General features: G+C 32.1%; 1 protein-coding gene across 1 annotated transcript in view; it reads left to right on the forward strand.

Annotated features, from left to right (window-relative positions):
- Nucleotides 1-16,032, forward strand: part of LOC148956927 (uncharacterized) — a 75,653-nt gene that overhangs the window by 14,563 nt on the left and 45,058 nt on the right. The window contains exon 3 of the mRNA XM_089092636.1: nt 12,019-12,178. Coding sequence (XP_088948762.1) covers nt 12,019-12,178 — 160 coding nt within the window. The remainder of the gene's footprint in view (nt 1-12,018; nt 12,179-16,032) is intronic.

Below are 16,032 nucleotides of genomic sequence, written 5' to 3' on the forward strand. Positions count from 1 at the left end.
TGGGATGAGTAGTTGGCTATTTCAGGCTTTTCTGAGATAAGGTTTCTTAGTATTTCGTAGGTGAAGCTTCCACGTCAGTTTTAAGTTCACCAAGACATAAAAAATTTAAAGTTCAGTTCTAAATTTTTCCATAGAAGATAGGAAAAGTTATACTATGATTGTGATTATTTTCTATGAAGATAGAAAGTTTCACTTTAATTCTAATTTTCTTAAATTCAGTTCAGACTTTGCACAAAGAGATGAAAAAATTTAAAGTTCGGCTCTGAATGTTTTCCGCGTCAGTTTTAAGTTCACCAAGACATAAAAAATTTAAAGTTCACTTCTAAATTTTTCCACAGAAGGTAGGAAAAGTTATATTATGATTATGATTATTTTTCATGAAGATAAAAAATTTCACTTTAATTCTAAATTTTCTTAAATCTTAAAATTACATGAAATATGCTTACGGCTCTACCAATCGTACTCTGTGCTTGTTCCTAGACACGACGCGGCTTTTCCACTGATACTCTATGGCAGGTTATCGACACTACCGAGTTTATTGCATGCATTAAATCAGTATTTTTTACGCAGTGGAAGGATCAACACACAATTCATATCTGTAAAAAGTGAAGATGAATTATTCGACGAAAGTATGTGCACATGAAAAAATCATCGTGGTGTTGAATGCTGACAAGGAGAAATACCTGAACTATGAAACGAGTGCAAGTGGAGATCTTATTGGGAATGTATGCAACGTTGTCATGAGAGTAAGGAGTTAAATTCCTTTTGTGTACCCACGAATTTACATCATGCAAGAGGTGGTTATGCGGGAGTAACATTACCAGAAAAATTAGTAGTCAAAGAGAATGCCAACTTAAAAATAATAGTTGATGAAGAGCGACAACTTCTAGCTAATGGTTCTGGTAGCATCTTAGCCGTTGATAGATCTTATCGCAATCATTCCGGTGTTAGCATTTGAATGAAAGCAAAAGGTAAAATAAGACATGCATACAGTTGCATCAATATCATAAATCATATCATGTCAATTTGCCAAAAATGCTATCTATGTAAAAATAATGTGACAATAGACAGTGAAATCACAGGCAGAATAAAAAGGAAATTAGCAGACAATATCATTAATTAATATAAAGATGAATTGACAGAAAGTGAAGCGCAAGTTTACTAATAATGTATAATAATTTATTGAACATATTTTTATATTAATATTCTACAGGTAGTTATTTCATTAAAAATATCTAATGCATTATTTTGTTAAGTGTTCATTATTTTTTAGGGTATGCTAGAACGTCAAACGTTCAGAATATCTATTAAAAAGGTCAGAGATGTAAGAAAAATTTTTTAGAGATAATGATACTACTAGCAGGCTCAATTTTTCATAGAAGATAGAAAAGTTCAAGTTTTCTTCTGAATTTTACCAAAGAGCACAATTCAATTCCAATTTCGTCAGAGAAAATAAAAAACTTACAGGTCAGTTTTAAGTTCAGCAAGACATAAAAAATTTAAAGTTCACTTCTAAATTTTTCCGTAGAAGATAGGAAAAGTTATACTATGATAGTGATTATTATCCATGAAGATAAAAAGTTTCACTTCAATTCTAAATTTTTTTATGTTCAGGTCCAACTTTTCCCAAAGGGCCATATTCACATTTCTAGTCAAAAGAATGTCCCGTAACTAGAAAACTTCCAAGACATAAAAAATTTAAAGTTCAGTTTTAAATTTTTCCTTAACAGAAAGCAAATTCCACATTCTGTTACTGATCATTGTACATTTAGTTAAAAATTTCGATTTAATTCTATATTTTATTAAAATTCAGTTCTGACCATTCTCAAAGAGATGAAAAAATTTAAAGTTCTGTTCCAAATATTTCCCCAGAAGAAGAAAACTTCAACTTCGATTCTGAATTTTCTCAATGAAAATGAAATAAGTTATTTATCAATTCTATTTTCACAAAATATTATAAAATTTTGCACTTTAATTCAGATTTTTCTCAAAGAGATGAAAAAAATTTAAATATTGTTCCAAATTTTTCTTAGAAGATAGAAAAGTTCAAGTTCTAATCTGAATTTTACCAAAGAATACAATTCAATTCTAATTCCTCCAGAGAAAATAAAAAGCCTACATTTCATTTTTAATTTCACCAAGACATAAAAAATTAAAATTTAGTCCTAAATTTTTCCTTACAAAGCATTAAAAGTTGTACTTTGATTGTATTTTTTATCTATGAAGCATAAAATCTTCACTTTGACTCTAATTTTTCTTTAATTAACTTCTTACCTTTCTCAAACAGACGAAAAAATTTAAGTTTCCGTTCAATATATTTCTTTGTAAAAAGAAAAGTTAAACTTCAATTCTGACTTTTCTCATTGAAAATAAAATAACTAATTGATCAATTCTATTTCCCCAAAAAATATAAAAATTTTCCACTTCAGTTCAGATTTTTGTCGAAAAGATGAAAAAATTGAAAAGACTAATCCAAATTTTTCAAAAAAGATAGAAAAGTTCAAGTTCTCTTTTTAATTTCACCAGCAAACACAATTCAAATAGAATTTCGCCAGAGAAAATAAAAAGCATACTCTGTAGCTTTAATTTCAACAAGACCTAAAATTTTTTAAATTCTTTTCTAAATTTTTACATAGAAGATAGGAAAAGTTATACTAAGATTGTGATTATTTTCCATGAAGATAAAAAGTTTCACTTTAATTCTAAATTTTCTTAAATTCAGTTCCGAATTTTCACATAGAGATGAAAAAAATTTAAAGTTATGTTCCAAATTTTCCATATAATATTGGAAAAGCTATACTTTGACCGTGAATATTCAAGTTCTCTTCTGAATTTTACAATAGAACACAATCCAATTCTAGTTGCGAAATAGAAAGTAAAAGGATGACATTTCAGTTCTAAATTCACCATGACATAAACAATTTAAAGTTTATTTCTAAATTTCAACATAGGAGATGTGAAACGCTATACACTGACTGTGATTATTTTTTATGAAGATTAAATGTTTCACTTCAATTTTATATTTTACCAAAGAAGTGAAGAAAAGTTCAACTTCGATTCTGAATTTTCTCAATGAAATTGAAATAAGTTATTGATCATTTCTATTTTCCCGAAATAATATAAAAATTTTCCACTTCAGTTCAGATTTCTCTCAAACAGATGAAAAAATTTAAAATACTGTTCCAAATTTTTGATAGAAGATAGAAAAGTTCTAGTTCTCTTATGAATTTAACCAGAGAATATAATTCATTTCTAATCTCTCGAGAGAAAATAAAAAGTTTCCATATCACTTTTAAGTTCACCAAGACATAAAAATTTAAAGTTCAATTCTAAATTTGTTCATACAAGATAGGAAAAGTTATACTATGATTGTGATTATTTTTCATGAAGATAAAAAGTTTCACTTTAATTCTAAATTTTTGTTAAATTCAATTCCGACCTTTCTCAAAGAGATGAAAAAATTTGAAATTCTGTTCCAAATATTTTCCCGGAAAAAGAAAAGTTCAACTTCGATTCTGAATTTTCACAATGAAAATGAAATAAGTTATTGATCAATTTTATTTCCCTAAAATAATATAAAATTTTCTACGTCAATTCAGATTTTTCTCAAAGAGATAACGTATTTTTATAAATTTATTTAAATTATTCACAGAAAATAGGCAAGTTTTTACATTGCTTGTGAAGATTATTCATGAAGATATGGAGCTCCGATTTAATTCGAGCTTGTCTCAAAAAAGTTCCAAATGTACGAGCTCTCCTCAGAATTTTCTTAGAAAAGAGAAAAAAAATTAGCTCAATTTTGAAATTTACCATTAAAAATTAAAAATCTTCTATTTCAATTCCAAATTTCTCAAATACATAGAAAATTTAAAGTTCAATTCTAAATTTTTCCATAGAAGATATGAATGACAATACTATGATTGTGACTATTTAACGTGAGGATAAAAAATTCCGCTCTATTTCTAATTTTTCTTATATTCAGTTCATTCATCTAACCACCAAAAACAATAGGTTAGGTTAGGTATAAATAAATATTAATAAATAATTAGAAACATCTCTACATGTTTAAATTAGGTTAGGTTAAATTATCATGAGCGCTCATGATAAGCCAACCTAACTTAAACATGGTAAAAAGATTAAATTAGGTTAGGTTAGGCTAGATTAAGTTAGGTTAGGTTAGGTTAGCCTACGTACGCGCGCGTACCGAGGCTAACCGAACCTAACTTACGCTAATCTAACCTGGTCTGGCCCAACCTAACCTACTTTAATATCTTTCCCATGTTTAAGTTAGATTAGGTTAGCTTATCATGAGCACGCAAGATAATATAACCTAACCTACCTTAAACATGTAGAGATGTTTATAATTATTTAGAAATATTTATTTATACCTAACCTAACCTATTGTTTTTTGTGGTTAGATGAATGTCCTGAATTTAAGAAAATTTAGAAATAAAGTGGAACTTTTTATCCTCATGGTAAATAGTCACAATCATAGTATAGTCATTCATATCTTCTATGAAAAAATTTAGAATTGAACTTTAGATTTCCTACTTCTTTGAGAAATATGGAATTGAAAAGGAAGCTTTTTCATTTTTATCGGTAAATTTCAGAATTGAGCTAATTTTTTTTTTCTTCTCTAAGAAAATTATGAGGAGAGCTTGTAAATTTGGAACTTTTTCGAGAAAACTTAGAATTAAATTGGCGCTCTATATCTTCATGAAGAATGTTCACAAGCAAAGTAAAACCTTTCCTATATTCTGTAAATAATTTATAAAAATATTTAAAATTTTGTCATCTCTTTGAGAAAAATCTGAATTGAAGTGGAAAATTTTATATTATTTTAGGAAAACAGTATTGATCAATAACTTATTTCATTTTCATTGTGAAAATTCAGAATCGAAGTTGAAGTTTTCTTTTTCCGGGAAAATATTTGGAACAGAACTTCAAATTTTTTCATCTCTTTGAGAAAGGTCGGAATTGAATTTAAGAAAATTTAGAATTAATGTGAAACTTTTTATCTTCATGGAAAATAATCACAATCATAGTATAACTTTTCCTATCTTGTATGAACAAATTTAGAATTGAACTTTAAATTTTTTATGTCTTCGTGAACTTAAAAGTGATATGGAAACTTTATATTTTCTCTGGAGAGAGTAGAAATGAATTATTTTCTCAGGTAAAATTCATAAGAGAACAAGAACTTTTCTAACTTCTATGAAAAATTTGGATAAGAATTTGAAATTTTTTAATATGTTTGAGAGAAATCTGAACTGAAGAGAAAAATTTTTTTATTATTTTTGGAAAATAGAATGTATCAATAGCTGATTTCATTTTCATTGAGAAAATTCAGAATCGAAGTTGAATTTTTCTTCAATTCTTTGAGAAAATTTGCAATTGAAGTGAAACTTTATACCTCCATGGAAAATAATCACAGTCATTGTATAACTTTTTCTATCTCTTATGTTAAAATTTAGAAATAAATTGTAAATTTTTTATGTCATGGTGAATTTAAAACAGAAATTTCAGCTTTTTATTTTCTCTGGAGAAACTAGAATTGAAATGTGTTCTTTGGTAAAATTCAGAAGAGAACTTGAATATTCACGATCATAGTATATCTTTTCCAATATTCTATGAAAAATTTGGAACAGAACTTTAAATTTTTTTCATCTCTATGTGAAAAGTCGGAACTGAATTTAAGAAAATTTAGAATTAAAGTGAAACTTTTTATCTTCATGGAAAATAATCACTATCATAGTATAACTTTTCCTATCTTCTATGGAAAAATTTAGAACAGAACTTTAAATTTTTTATGTCTTGGTGAACTTAAAACTGAAGTGTAAGCTTTTTATTTTCTCTGGTGAAATTAGAATTGAATTGTGTTCTTTGGTAAAATTCAGAAGAGAACTTGAACTTTTCTATCTTCTATGAAAAAGTGAGCCTGCTAGTAGTATCATTATCTTTAAAATTCTTTTTTTTACATCTCTGACCCTTTTAATAGATATTCTGAACATTTGACGTTCTAGCATACCCTAAAAATAATGAACACTTAACAAAATAATGCATTAGATATTTTTAATGAAATAACGACATGTAGAATATTAATATAAAAATATGTTAAATACATTATTATACATTATTAGTACACTTGCGCTTCACTTTCCGTCAATTCATCTTTATATTCATTGATGATATTGTCTGCTAATGTTCTTTTTATTCTGCCTGCGATTTCACTGTCTATTGTCACATTATTTTTACATAGATAGCAGTTTTGGCACATTGACATGATATGATTTATGATGTTGATGCAGCTGTATGTATGTCTTCTTTTTACTTTTGCTTTCATTCGAATGCTAACACCGGAAAGATTGCGATAAGATCTATCAACGGCTAACATGCTACCAGTACCATTAGCTAGAAGTTGTCCCTCTTCATCAACTATTATTTTTAAGTTGGCATTCTCTTTGACTGCTAATTTCTCTGGTAATGTTACTCTCGCATATCCACCACTTGCATGATGGAAATTCTTGGGTACACCAAAGGAATTTAACTCCTCACTGCCATGACAACGTATGCATACATTCCCAATAAGATCTCCACTTGCACTCGTTTCATAGTTCAGGTATTTCTCCTTGTCAGCATTCAACACGACGATAATTTTTTCATATGCACATACTTTCGTCAAATAATTCATCTTTACTTTTCACAGAACTGAAATGAGTGTTGATCTTTCCACTGCATAAAAAAAAATGATGTAACGCATGTAATAAACTTGGTAATGTCAATAACCTGCCATAGTGTCTCAGTGAAAATGCCGCATCGTGTCTATGAGCAAGCATAGATTACGATTGCTAGAGCCGGAAACATATTTCATGTCATTTTAAGATTTAAGAAAATTTAGAATTAAAGTGAAACTTTTAATCTTCATGGAAAATAATCATAATCATAGTATAACTTTTCCTATCTTCTGTGGAAAAATTTAGAAGTGAACTTTAAATTTTTTATGTCTTCGTGAACTTAAAACTGACGTGGAAAATATGTGGAGCCGAACTTTAAATTTTTTCATCTCTTTGAGAAAAGTCGGAACTGAATTTAAGAAAATTAGAATTAAAGTGAAACTTTCTATCATCATAGAAAATAACCGCAATCATTGTAGGCTATAACTTTTCTTATCTTCTATTGAAAAATTTAGAACTGAACTTAAAATTTCTTATGTCTTGGTGAACTTAAAGCTGAAGTGGAAGCTTCATCTACTAAATATTAAGAAAACTTAGCTCATAAAAACCTAAAATAGTCAACAAATCACCCCAACCTATAAGTTTTAGCCAACAAACACCTATGAGGGACTAAGAATCCTAGCTCGGAAAATTACAAAAAGTAAACTACAATTCTCAAATCATAATTTTTCTGAAAGCACACACCCATGTAAGGCTAAGAAATCTAGCTCAAAAAAGTCAAAAATAGCAAACCGCTCATTCCAAAATCATAGGTTTCAGTCAAACCACACCTAAAAAAGGCTAAGAAATCCAGCTCAGAAGATTCAAAAAATAGCAACCCACACATCCAAAATCATAGGTTTCAGACACCACACACCTAAGAAAGACAAAGAAATCTGGTTATAAAAAGTCGGAAATAGCAAATTGCATACCTCAAATCATAAGTTTCAGACAACACACACCTATGAAATACTAAGAAACCTAAGCTCAGAAAAGCCTGAAATAGCAAACTATTCACCCCAAACTATAGGTTTCAGACAACAAACACTTATGAGGGACTAAGAATCCTAGCTCTGAAAAGTCTAAAAAGCAAACTACAAATCCCAAATCATAATTTTCTGACAGCACACACCTATGAAAGACTAAGAAACCTAGCTCGGAAAAGTAAAAAATATCAAATTAACCATCCCAAACCATAGGTTACAGGCAACACACACCTATGAAAGGCTATCAAATCCAGCTCAGAAAGGTCAAAAATAGCAATCCACCCATCCCAAATCATTGGTTTCAGACAACACACATCAACGAAAGACTAAGAAATCTATCTTAGAAAAGCCCGAAATAGAAATTTACATATCCCAAATCATAAGTTTCAGAAAACATTCACCTACTAAATACTATGAAACCTTAGCTCATAAAATCCTTAAATAGCAAATTACACACCTCAAATCATAAGTTTCAGACAACACACACCTATGAAATACTAAGAAACCTTAGCTCAGAAAAGCCTGAAATAGCAAACTACTCATCCCAAACTATAGGTTTCAGACAACAAACATCTATGAGGGACTATGAATCCTAGCTCTGAAAAGTCCAAATAGCAAACTACAAATCCCAAATCATAGGTTTCAGACAACACACACCAACGAAATACTAAGAACCTTATATCCCAAATCATAGGTTTCAATCAACACACACCAACGAAAGACTAAGAAATCTAACTTAGAAAAGCCAGAAATTGTAATTTACATATCACAAATCATAGGTTTCAGACAACATTCATCAATTAAAGACTATGAAACCTAAGCTCAGAAAGGCCTGGAATAGCAAATTAGACACCACAAGTCATAAGTTTCAGACAATACAAACCTACGAAATACTAAGAAACCTTAGCTCAGAAAAGCCTGAAATAGCATACTACTCATCCCAAACTAAAGGTTTCAGACAAAAAACACGTATAAGGGACTAAGAATCCTAGTTCTGAAAAGTCTAAAAAGAAAAACTATAAATCCCAAATCATAGGTTTCAGACAACACACACCAACGAAAGACTAAGAAATCTAGCTTATAAAACTCATAAATAGTAATTTAAATATCACAAATCATTATTTTCATTCAAAACACTCCCCATAGATGTTAAGAAATAAATCTCTGAATAGTACAAAAGAAAACTACTCATCCCAAACTATAGGTTTCAGACAACAAACACCCATGAAAGGCTAAGAAATCTAGCTCAGAAATCTCAAAAATAGTAATTTACATATCCCAAATCATAAGTTTCTGACAACACACACCTATGAAAGTCTAAGAAACCTAGCTCAGAAAAGTCAAAAATAGCAAACTACTCATCCCAAACTATAGGTTTCAGACACCAAACACCTATGAGGGACTAAGAAATCTAGCTAAAAAAACCCGGAAATAGTAATTTACATATCCCAAATCATAATTTTCTGACAACATTCACCTACGATACGCTAGGAAAGCCTAGCTCATAAAAGTCTGAAATAGCAAACTACTCATCCCAAACATAATTTTCTGACAACACACACCTATGAAAGGCTAAGAAATCCAGCTCAGAAAAGTCAAAAATAGCAAACCACCCATCCCAAATCATAGGTTTCAGACAACACATACCTATGAAGGTCTAAGAAACCAAACTCAGAAAAGTCAAAAATAGCCCCCCATACCCCCCAAATCATTTGTTTCAGACAACAAACATCACCGAACGACGGGGCCGAGGGTGGGCCGGGGGGGGTCTGGGGGACGAGGTGGGAGCCCGGGGAAGCTTTGGGGACCGGGGGTTCCTTCGGGTTTGGGGTATGGAGATCGGAGCCCTTTGGATCGGGGTAGGGCGATCGGGGCCCTTTGGGGTTGGGTAGAGGACCTCACGATACTGTTCAAATAGAACTTGTTTACTATAACGACCACACTCAAAACCTCTTCTAAAACATTTTCTCAAATGATCTTTTAAATTGTCTCTAACTGTTTCGCCGAAATAATTCCCTAAAATGTTTAAAACCGTTTCACCCAAATAATCCCCTAAAAGTAATTTTTGTGTGTTCCTTTTGTTTTTGGCATCCCTGCGGTGTCACATTTCAAATTTCTAGGAAACCCTTTCCTACGTTAATCTCTTCATCTCATAAATGTTCCTAGCTACACTATTAAGGTTTCATTAGAATATCAATTTATCCCGACTTATAGCTCAGTGAAGCCGTATTTAAAAATAGAATTTCTATCTCTTTAGACTCCCGCATAATTCCAAGATAACAAGTGATGTCATTTCTAATTCCTGACACTAAAGATCAATGAAGCCATGTTTGTTTCTTAATTCCCCCTTCGTGAATCAATAATTCCCCCGCAGATTATGTAAATCAATTTCACAGGTTAGGTTAGCCTAAAGATCAAAGAAGCCATGTTTGTTTCTTAATTCCCCTTTCGTAAATCAATAATTCTCCCCCACTGATTATGTAAATCAATTTCTCAGAAATCTAGTTCCCCTGCGTGGATCAATAAACCATGCATAAATTATGTCCTGTCAGCGCTGGTATCCCCCGTTCTACTTACGGGGTTTGAACTCGCATCAACTTCGTAAAGTAAATTTAAATTAGCCTATGTGTATATGCTAATATAATATAATAACAAAAAAATTATATTATTCTTATGCTAATATAATAATAATAATATAACGTATGCCTTCATTTTACCAAAAAATGTATTCTCTCGCACGAGATCCTCTCGAACTCTTAATTTTCAATATAATTTAATATTCTTTAGTTATGTCAACGGGAGATGATTGTTATCATCAATTGCTTATGGATTTGAGTAATTACGAATGTAGAAAAAGTTTTACCTGGAAAATTCTTGCGGTCTGAATGCTACCCCCCCCCCTAATTGCACAACTTCGACCATTTTAGATTTTTCATGATTAGCCCTCTCTACTTCTTTACCTTTAATGAAGCCTGATTAAATTAATTTGAAATTAATGAAAGATTACTTTAAAGATTTCTCACTCGAAATCCCACCCATTCCCCATTTTTTAATTGAAATGCTAAAAATAGCATTATGCGTGAGTAACACCTCTCCCCTCTCAAAAAGTTTTTTTTTCTATTGAGGTGATAATTATTTAAATGCTCCACCTAAGATTTTAATTTTTTTTTCACTCTATTTTTCACACAGAAATTATTCTTTGGGTCCAAACCTCCTCAAACCCTTATTTTTTTAGTGTTGGTTAAAATCTTATTTTTTTTATCTCTATTTAACTACGAAAAGGGGAGTTGAATTTTACCATATACTACTACTTGTGTATTAGCGAAATTATTATGCCTTTTATGTGTAAAAGGCATGTGTCTTAGCAAACCTGGTGCCTGAAAACACAACTCTGGTCACACTTAAACGAACAGAAATCACCGGCAACAGGAGTAGGGCTACCACTCCCTAAGACTTCTAAAAGCCATAGCGTTATCTGCGCTTTTCACTCCAAAGCATTCCTATTGATTACAGGTCTAAGATTTTTGAAGGTTTAAATATTGTTCTAGTTCGAACTGTGCTGATTCTGCTTTTAATGTGTAAAAGGCATGATATGAAGGCATTAAAAAAATAATTAGAATAAGCCGTCTATATAAATTGATTAATTTTTGTCAGGGGGTACGAATATATTTTAATAGAAAGGGTTGACATATTTTAACCTTAAAAAAGTGGAATTATACAATGATTGTGTAATAGGTGACACAAATTGGACCTCTGGCCCTAGCCTCTTTCAAGTTAGCAAAAAGGTAGGAATGTTTTAATATTTGGAGCTGTATTTGATTTGTGAGTTGCAGTCGGTGTACAATGCAGCACATATTGCAATAGCAACAAAAGATAGGAAACATGAAATTGGAAAACAGTGCCAATTTTAGGAATTACAGCAAACCCCCCCCCATTTCTCTCTTCCAACTTAAGGCTAATCATCGTAGTCTTATCCGATATTATTCGTCCTATACCATCAAATCACAAATAACAACCGTCCTTTAAGATTTTCCAAGCCAGGCTTGTTTCCCATCTTGTCCGAATAAAAAAGTAAAAAAAAATATTATTTTCACTTTTTTTGTACACTTTTATGATATTTTTGAAAAAAATAGGTCATGCTCTATCAGTTTGTTGAAAAAGTCTTTTTGCGTGATCTTCATTATCCGATTCAACGAATTCTGTTTCAGGTGGAAACTTTAAGAAAGTTTTTTTATTCTGAATTTTGGTATGTATAAATTCTCAAAATTCATATTACGAGTTTTATTAAGTCAGATATACATTAATTTTTAAAATTATAGGTTTCGCTATGACGGCATAGAAGACGCAGAAAGTCAAAGTGCATATACAAAACCAATCAAAAAATATTTACCAGAGACCGACAAATATAGTCTTATTTGGAGCCTTCTACCTGGAACTGCTGCGGATTTCCCGGAGGATGCTCTTACAGCTGATGAAAAGGTAATAACATAAAAATCATTGGTATTTTATTACTAGTGAGTAGGAATGAACTAATATCTCCGGTACGAACACATGTGCTGCCATCTATAAGTGAGTCTAACGCCGACAGGTTATAATTTATTCAAGAATTGTTCATTGAGTCTAATGGGGTCAATGTCCCCATTTTCAAGGTCGATTTATTTGTTTTTTCTAGGTGTAATGACTCCGGGGCGAAGTTTGCACTAGCGGATTAACGGATAGAGATGTATTGATCGACTCGAAGAGGAAGTGGCTTTCTGAGAAATTGATTACATAATTGACTAGGACAAGAGGGGAACTAGATTACTGAGAAATTGATTACATAATCGGCTAGGACAAGAGGGGAAGTAAATTTCTGATAAATTGATTTACATAATCGGCGGGGAATGTATTGATCAAGTCTAACGGGAACAGGATCACGTGTCTTTTTCTAAGCCAATCAGGGAGTCGGAAATATTAGCGGGACAGGATTGCAGATAATATAAGGAAAGGATTTTTGCTATAGTTTTTATTAGTGTGTGAATAGAATTCAAAGGAGTAAGAACAGTTTGACTTTACTCATTAGGATATATTTGTGCTAATGATGAGTGGAATGTTTACACTATTAGACGTTGATAGTGGAGTTGGTGGAAATTATATAAGAGCCCCAAACATTGCGGTGGAAATCACAAAAAGATCCCGGCTTTGTCCTGAATAGGATGAAGTATATACAATATATGTGATATCTTTGAGCAACTTTTAAATAGAAGAACAATTATACTTCGCAGCAGAAGTTGATATAGCGCATGTGAATAGACTTCAATGTGCTTTAACTGCATTAGTGAAGCATATCGAAGACAATAAACTGTATCGCTAATTGTAAATGTCTAGTACTATTGTAGTAATTATCCAATAAAATTGTTTCGAAATCGAAAATGTTCTCTTTCTTTTTGTTAGAATGTTAGGCTAACGAATCATGGTCAGTCTAGAGTCAGCAGTCAGAGTGATAGGATTAAAAAGTGAATAAATTTGAGAAAGAGAGAATTAGATTGAATCTGGTGATTATGAAAAAACATTTGATTTTGGATGATAATTTTCTCGAGTTTTCCCTTCAACGAAAGATATTCTCACAGGGTGCAATTGACAATATAATGAAAACTGATTCTCCCCCATTGGACTATTGCATGAAACTTTTTCGACGTGACTCAAATGCTTATACTCAATTTATTGATATATTAATTGGAACAAAGCAGAATAATATCGTGGATATACTTTTGAAAACATTGCCATATATTCAATGTAGATGCCCCCCCCCATTCGTAAGAGGTGACGTCACAGAGTTACTCCTCTCCCATTCTTCCCTCTGAATTTATCGAACGAGGATGATCAGTTTCCTTTTAACTGTGAGAGAGTTGACATCGGAAACCGAAAAATGTTCTATACATCTCCACTATGCATATACACTCTTGGCAGTTGGATACAATGTGTAAATTGTACAATTATTGATGACTATAGTGAAAAATGCAAATTATGTAATCCTTGTAAATTACATAGAGGCTATGTAGTACAAATTAAAAGATGTAATTCATGTCTTAAAGAGATTTTTGACTCTCACCCTAGAGGACCTCTGTGCTCTAATTGTCACTATGAAAAATCTGATCAGTGGGAGAATACTTACCCCGGTATGATTGGAAGGAATCCCAAACTTGATTTTAGTTTATTTCTACGAGATTGGTATCGTCGTGGATTTAAATTATTCTGGGAGGAAGAATCTGGTCTATGATTCAACTTTTGGGGTAACAAGACAATTTGGTTTCTACGTCATCGTTGTGACGACACTGCCTATTATGACTATAAACCAAGTGATTTTTATTTGGCAGTTACCGAATGTGATTCACCATTTGAAAACACTGTACGTGATATTGCTTCAAATAGACAGATTGAAACTCGTGAATTTCATAATATGAATGCAAATAGTATCATTGACTATACAAAGAGATATGACAAGAGTGAAGTTACATTATACTGTAGAAAATGTGACCCTGACTTTGCAGTCAATCAAGATCAATATACAGTGAATCCAAATGATTTACCAGCATTAGTGGTTCAAGACAGTTGCCTGTACACCGAAGAAGAAGAAATCTAAAATGAAGACTGAAAGACATTGTTGTATATATACATTTTTCATTTATTAATAAACAAATTCACACACATTTTTGAAGGACTTTACTCGTAGGACACCGAAATCAATATTATACAGGTCGGAGAGGATATTTTCCACCATAAAGTCGTTCAGACGTGGATTGTCTACATAAATGTTGAGAAACTGCTTGTAAGTATAGCCACGACATCTGAACACAAAATATAGTAGTGCATGTAAGCCACAGCTTTAGTCGTCAGATCCTGCACTCTCTTCCGATTTTGAATAATAGCTTTCCCACTGCTCTCAATATAGTTGCTGATGTGTGGAGAGTAGAATGTAGAGGGTAGACCAAGAGGATCAAAAAATTCAATCTTCTTCATTGTTTGAAAGATGCACAACCAATGACCCGTGTGCACAGTCAATGGACTGCTATTAATAATAATTAGGGTACTGTTGACACTTTGAATTTGTCCAAGAAAATCCGAGGGCAGACAATAGGATTTGTATTTGGACATGTAGGGGTCCATATTAAGTACATTGATTATTTGACTGGTGTTCATGGTGCCAAGTCTAGTAGAAAACTGCCTTCGGGAGTGATTTCCCAATATGTTTCATATTGATTTAGCGAGATTAGTACAATGCTCTCAGCTAATGGGTCGGCAAATTTACACTCTAAACGCACACTCCCCGAACGTACTATACTCATATCCTGCGTTTCAGACAAATCCAATACAATGATACCATGTGTTTTAGCAAACATTTCTTCGGTTATACCATTTTCAAATAGTTGTGAATCATGATCTAGGGTTTGCATGGTCAACTCATACAATATTCTATGGGATTTATCAAAAGATAGATTGTAGAGTGGGATGCCGTTTACTTTGCAGACAAGAGATGAAAGTCCAAACATTTCAAATTTATGCGGGCATCCAGTCCACGATCCTATTGCAGTAGCGCTTTTTACAAATGCCAAGGCCAGTTTTGACCAAATTTCGCCACTGATAAAGGATGAGTCGGTGAAGGTGCGTGATCCCACGGCAATATGACGTTGATTGGTGATTGTATGAGGAACAAGTAGTTTAATATTATTTCCACTAGCTCTCATTTTTATCCACTGCCAAAGCAACAGAACTCATAACTTGTTGTTTGCGTACATGAAGTATTGCCGAGGGGAGGGAGAGAGTTACATCAGGATTGGCAGCAAGTTCTTTTCTCAATATGAAATTGGATGGAGCAAGCGCCAATTTTATATCCACTTTAACATTGGGTGGCAGCCATTGGGGTATATTAAATATTTCATGATATTTTTTTGCAACTAGATGTAATTCACTAGTTGTAGCATTTTTAAGTGCATCTGTACTATCAACATTAGTAATATATTCATATCCATTGGAGGTGCCTCTCAATTCCTGGTATGACTTGGGTGTCATCAGCATGAATTGCATATATCTTGTATAATTTGAGAGATTGTTGCTTGTGCTCACCAGCGTGCCATTGATGTAGACACTGATTTGAGGAAATAAATTATGTAATATACAATTTCATAGGATATTCTATCGGCAAGAATTGGCAATGTATATTGGATTTCCGGAATTGCATTTGTAAATCTATAAATTTCGAAGACATGTCCATAAAGTAGTCTTCATTGGAATAAATTTGAAAGTGGATATTATCGGAGAGGGGTTGTTGTGGATTAAATTGTTCATAGTATCCA

Source organism: Artemia sp. Qi Xiang Cuo, chromosome 1 (genome assembly GCF_049724085.1).
Source record: "Artemia sp. Qi Xiang Cuo chromosome 1, ASM4972408v1, whole genome shotgun sequence".
NCBI classification, from domain to species: domain Eukaryota; kingdom Metazoa; phylum Arthropoda; class Branchiopoda; order Anostraca; family Artemiidae; genus Artemia; species Artemia sp. Qi Xiang Cuo.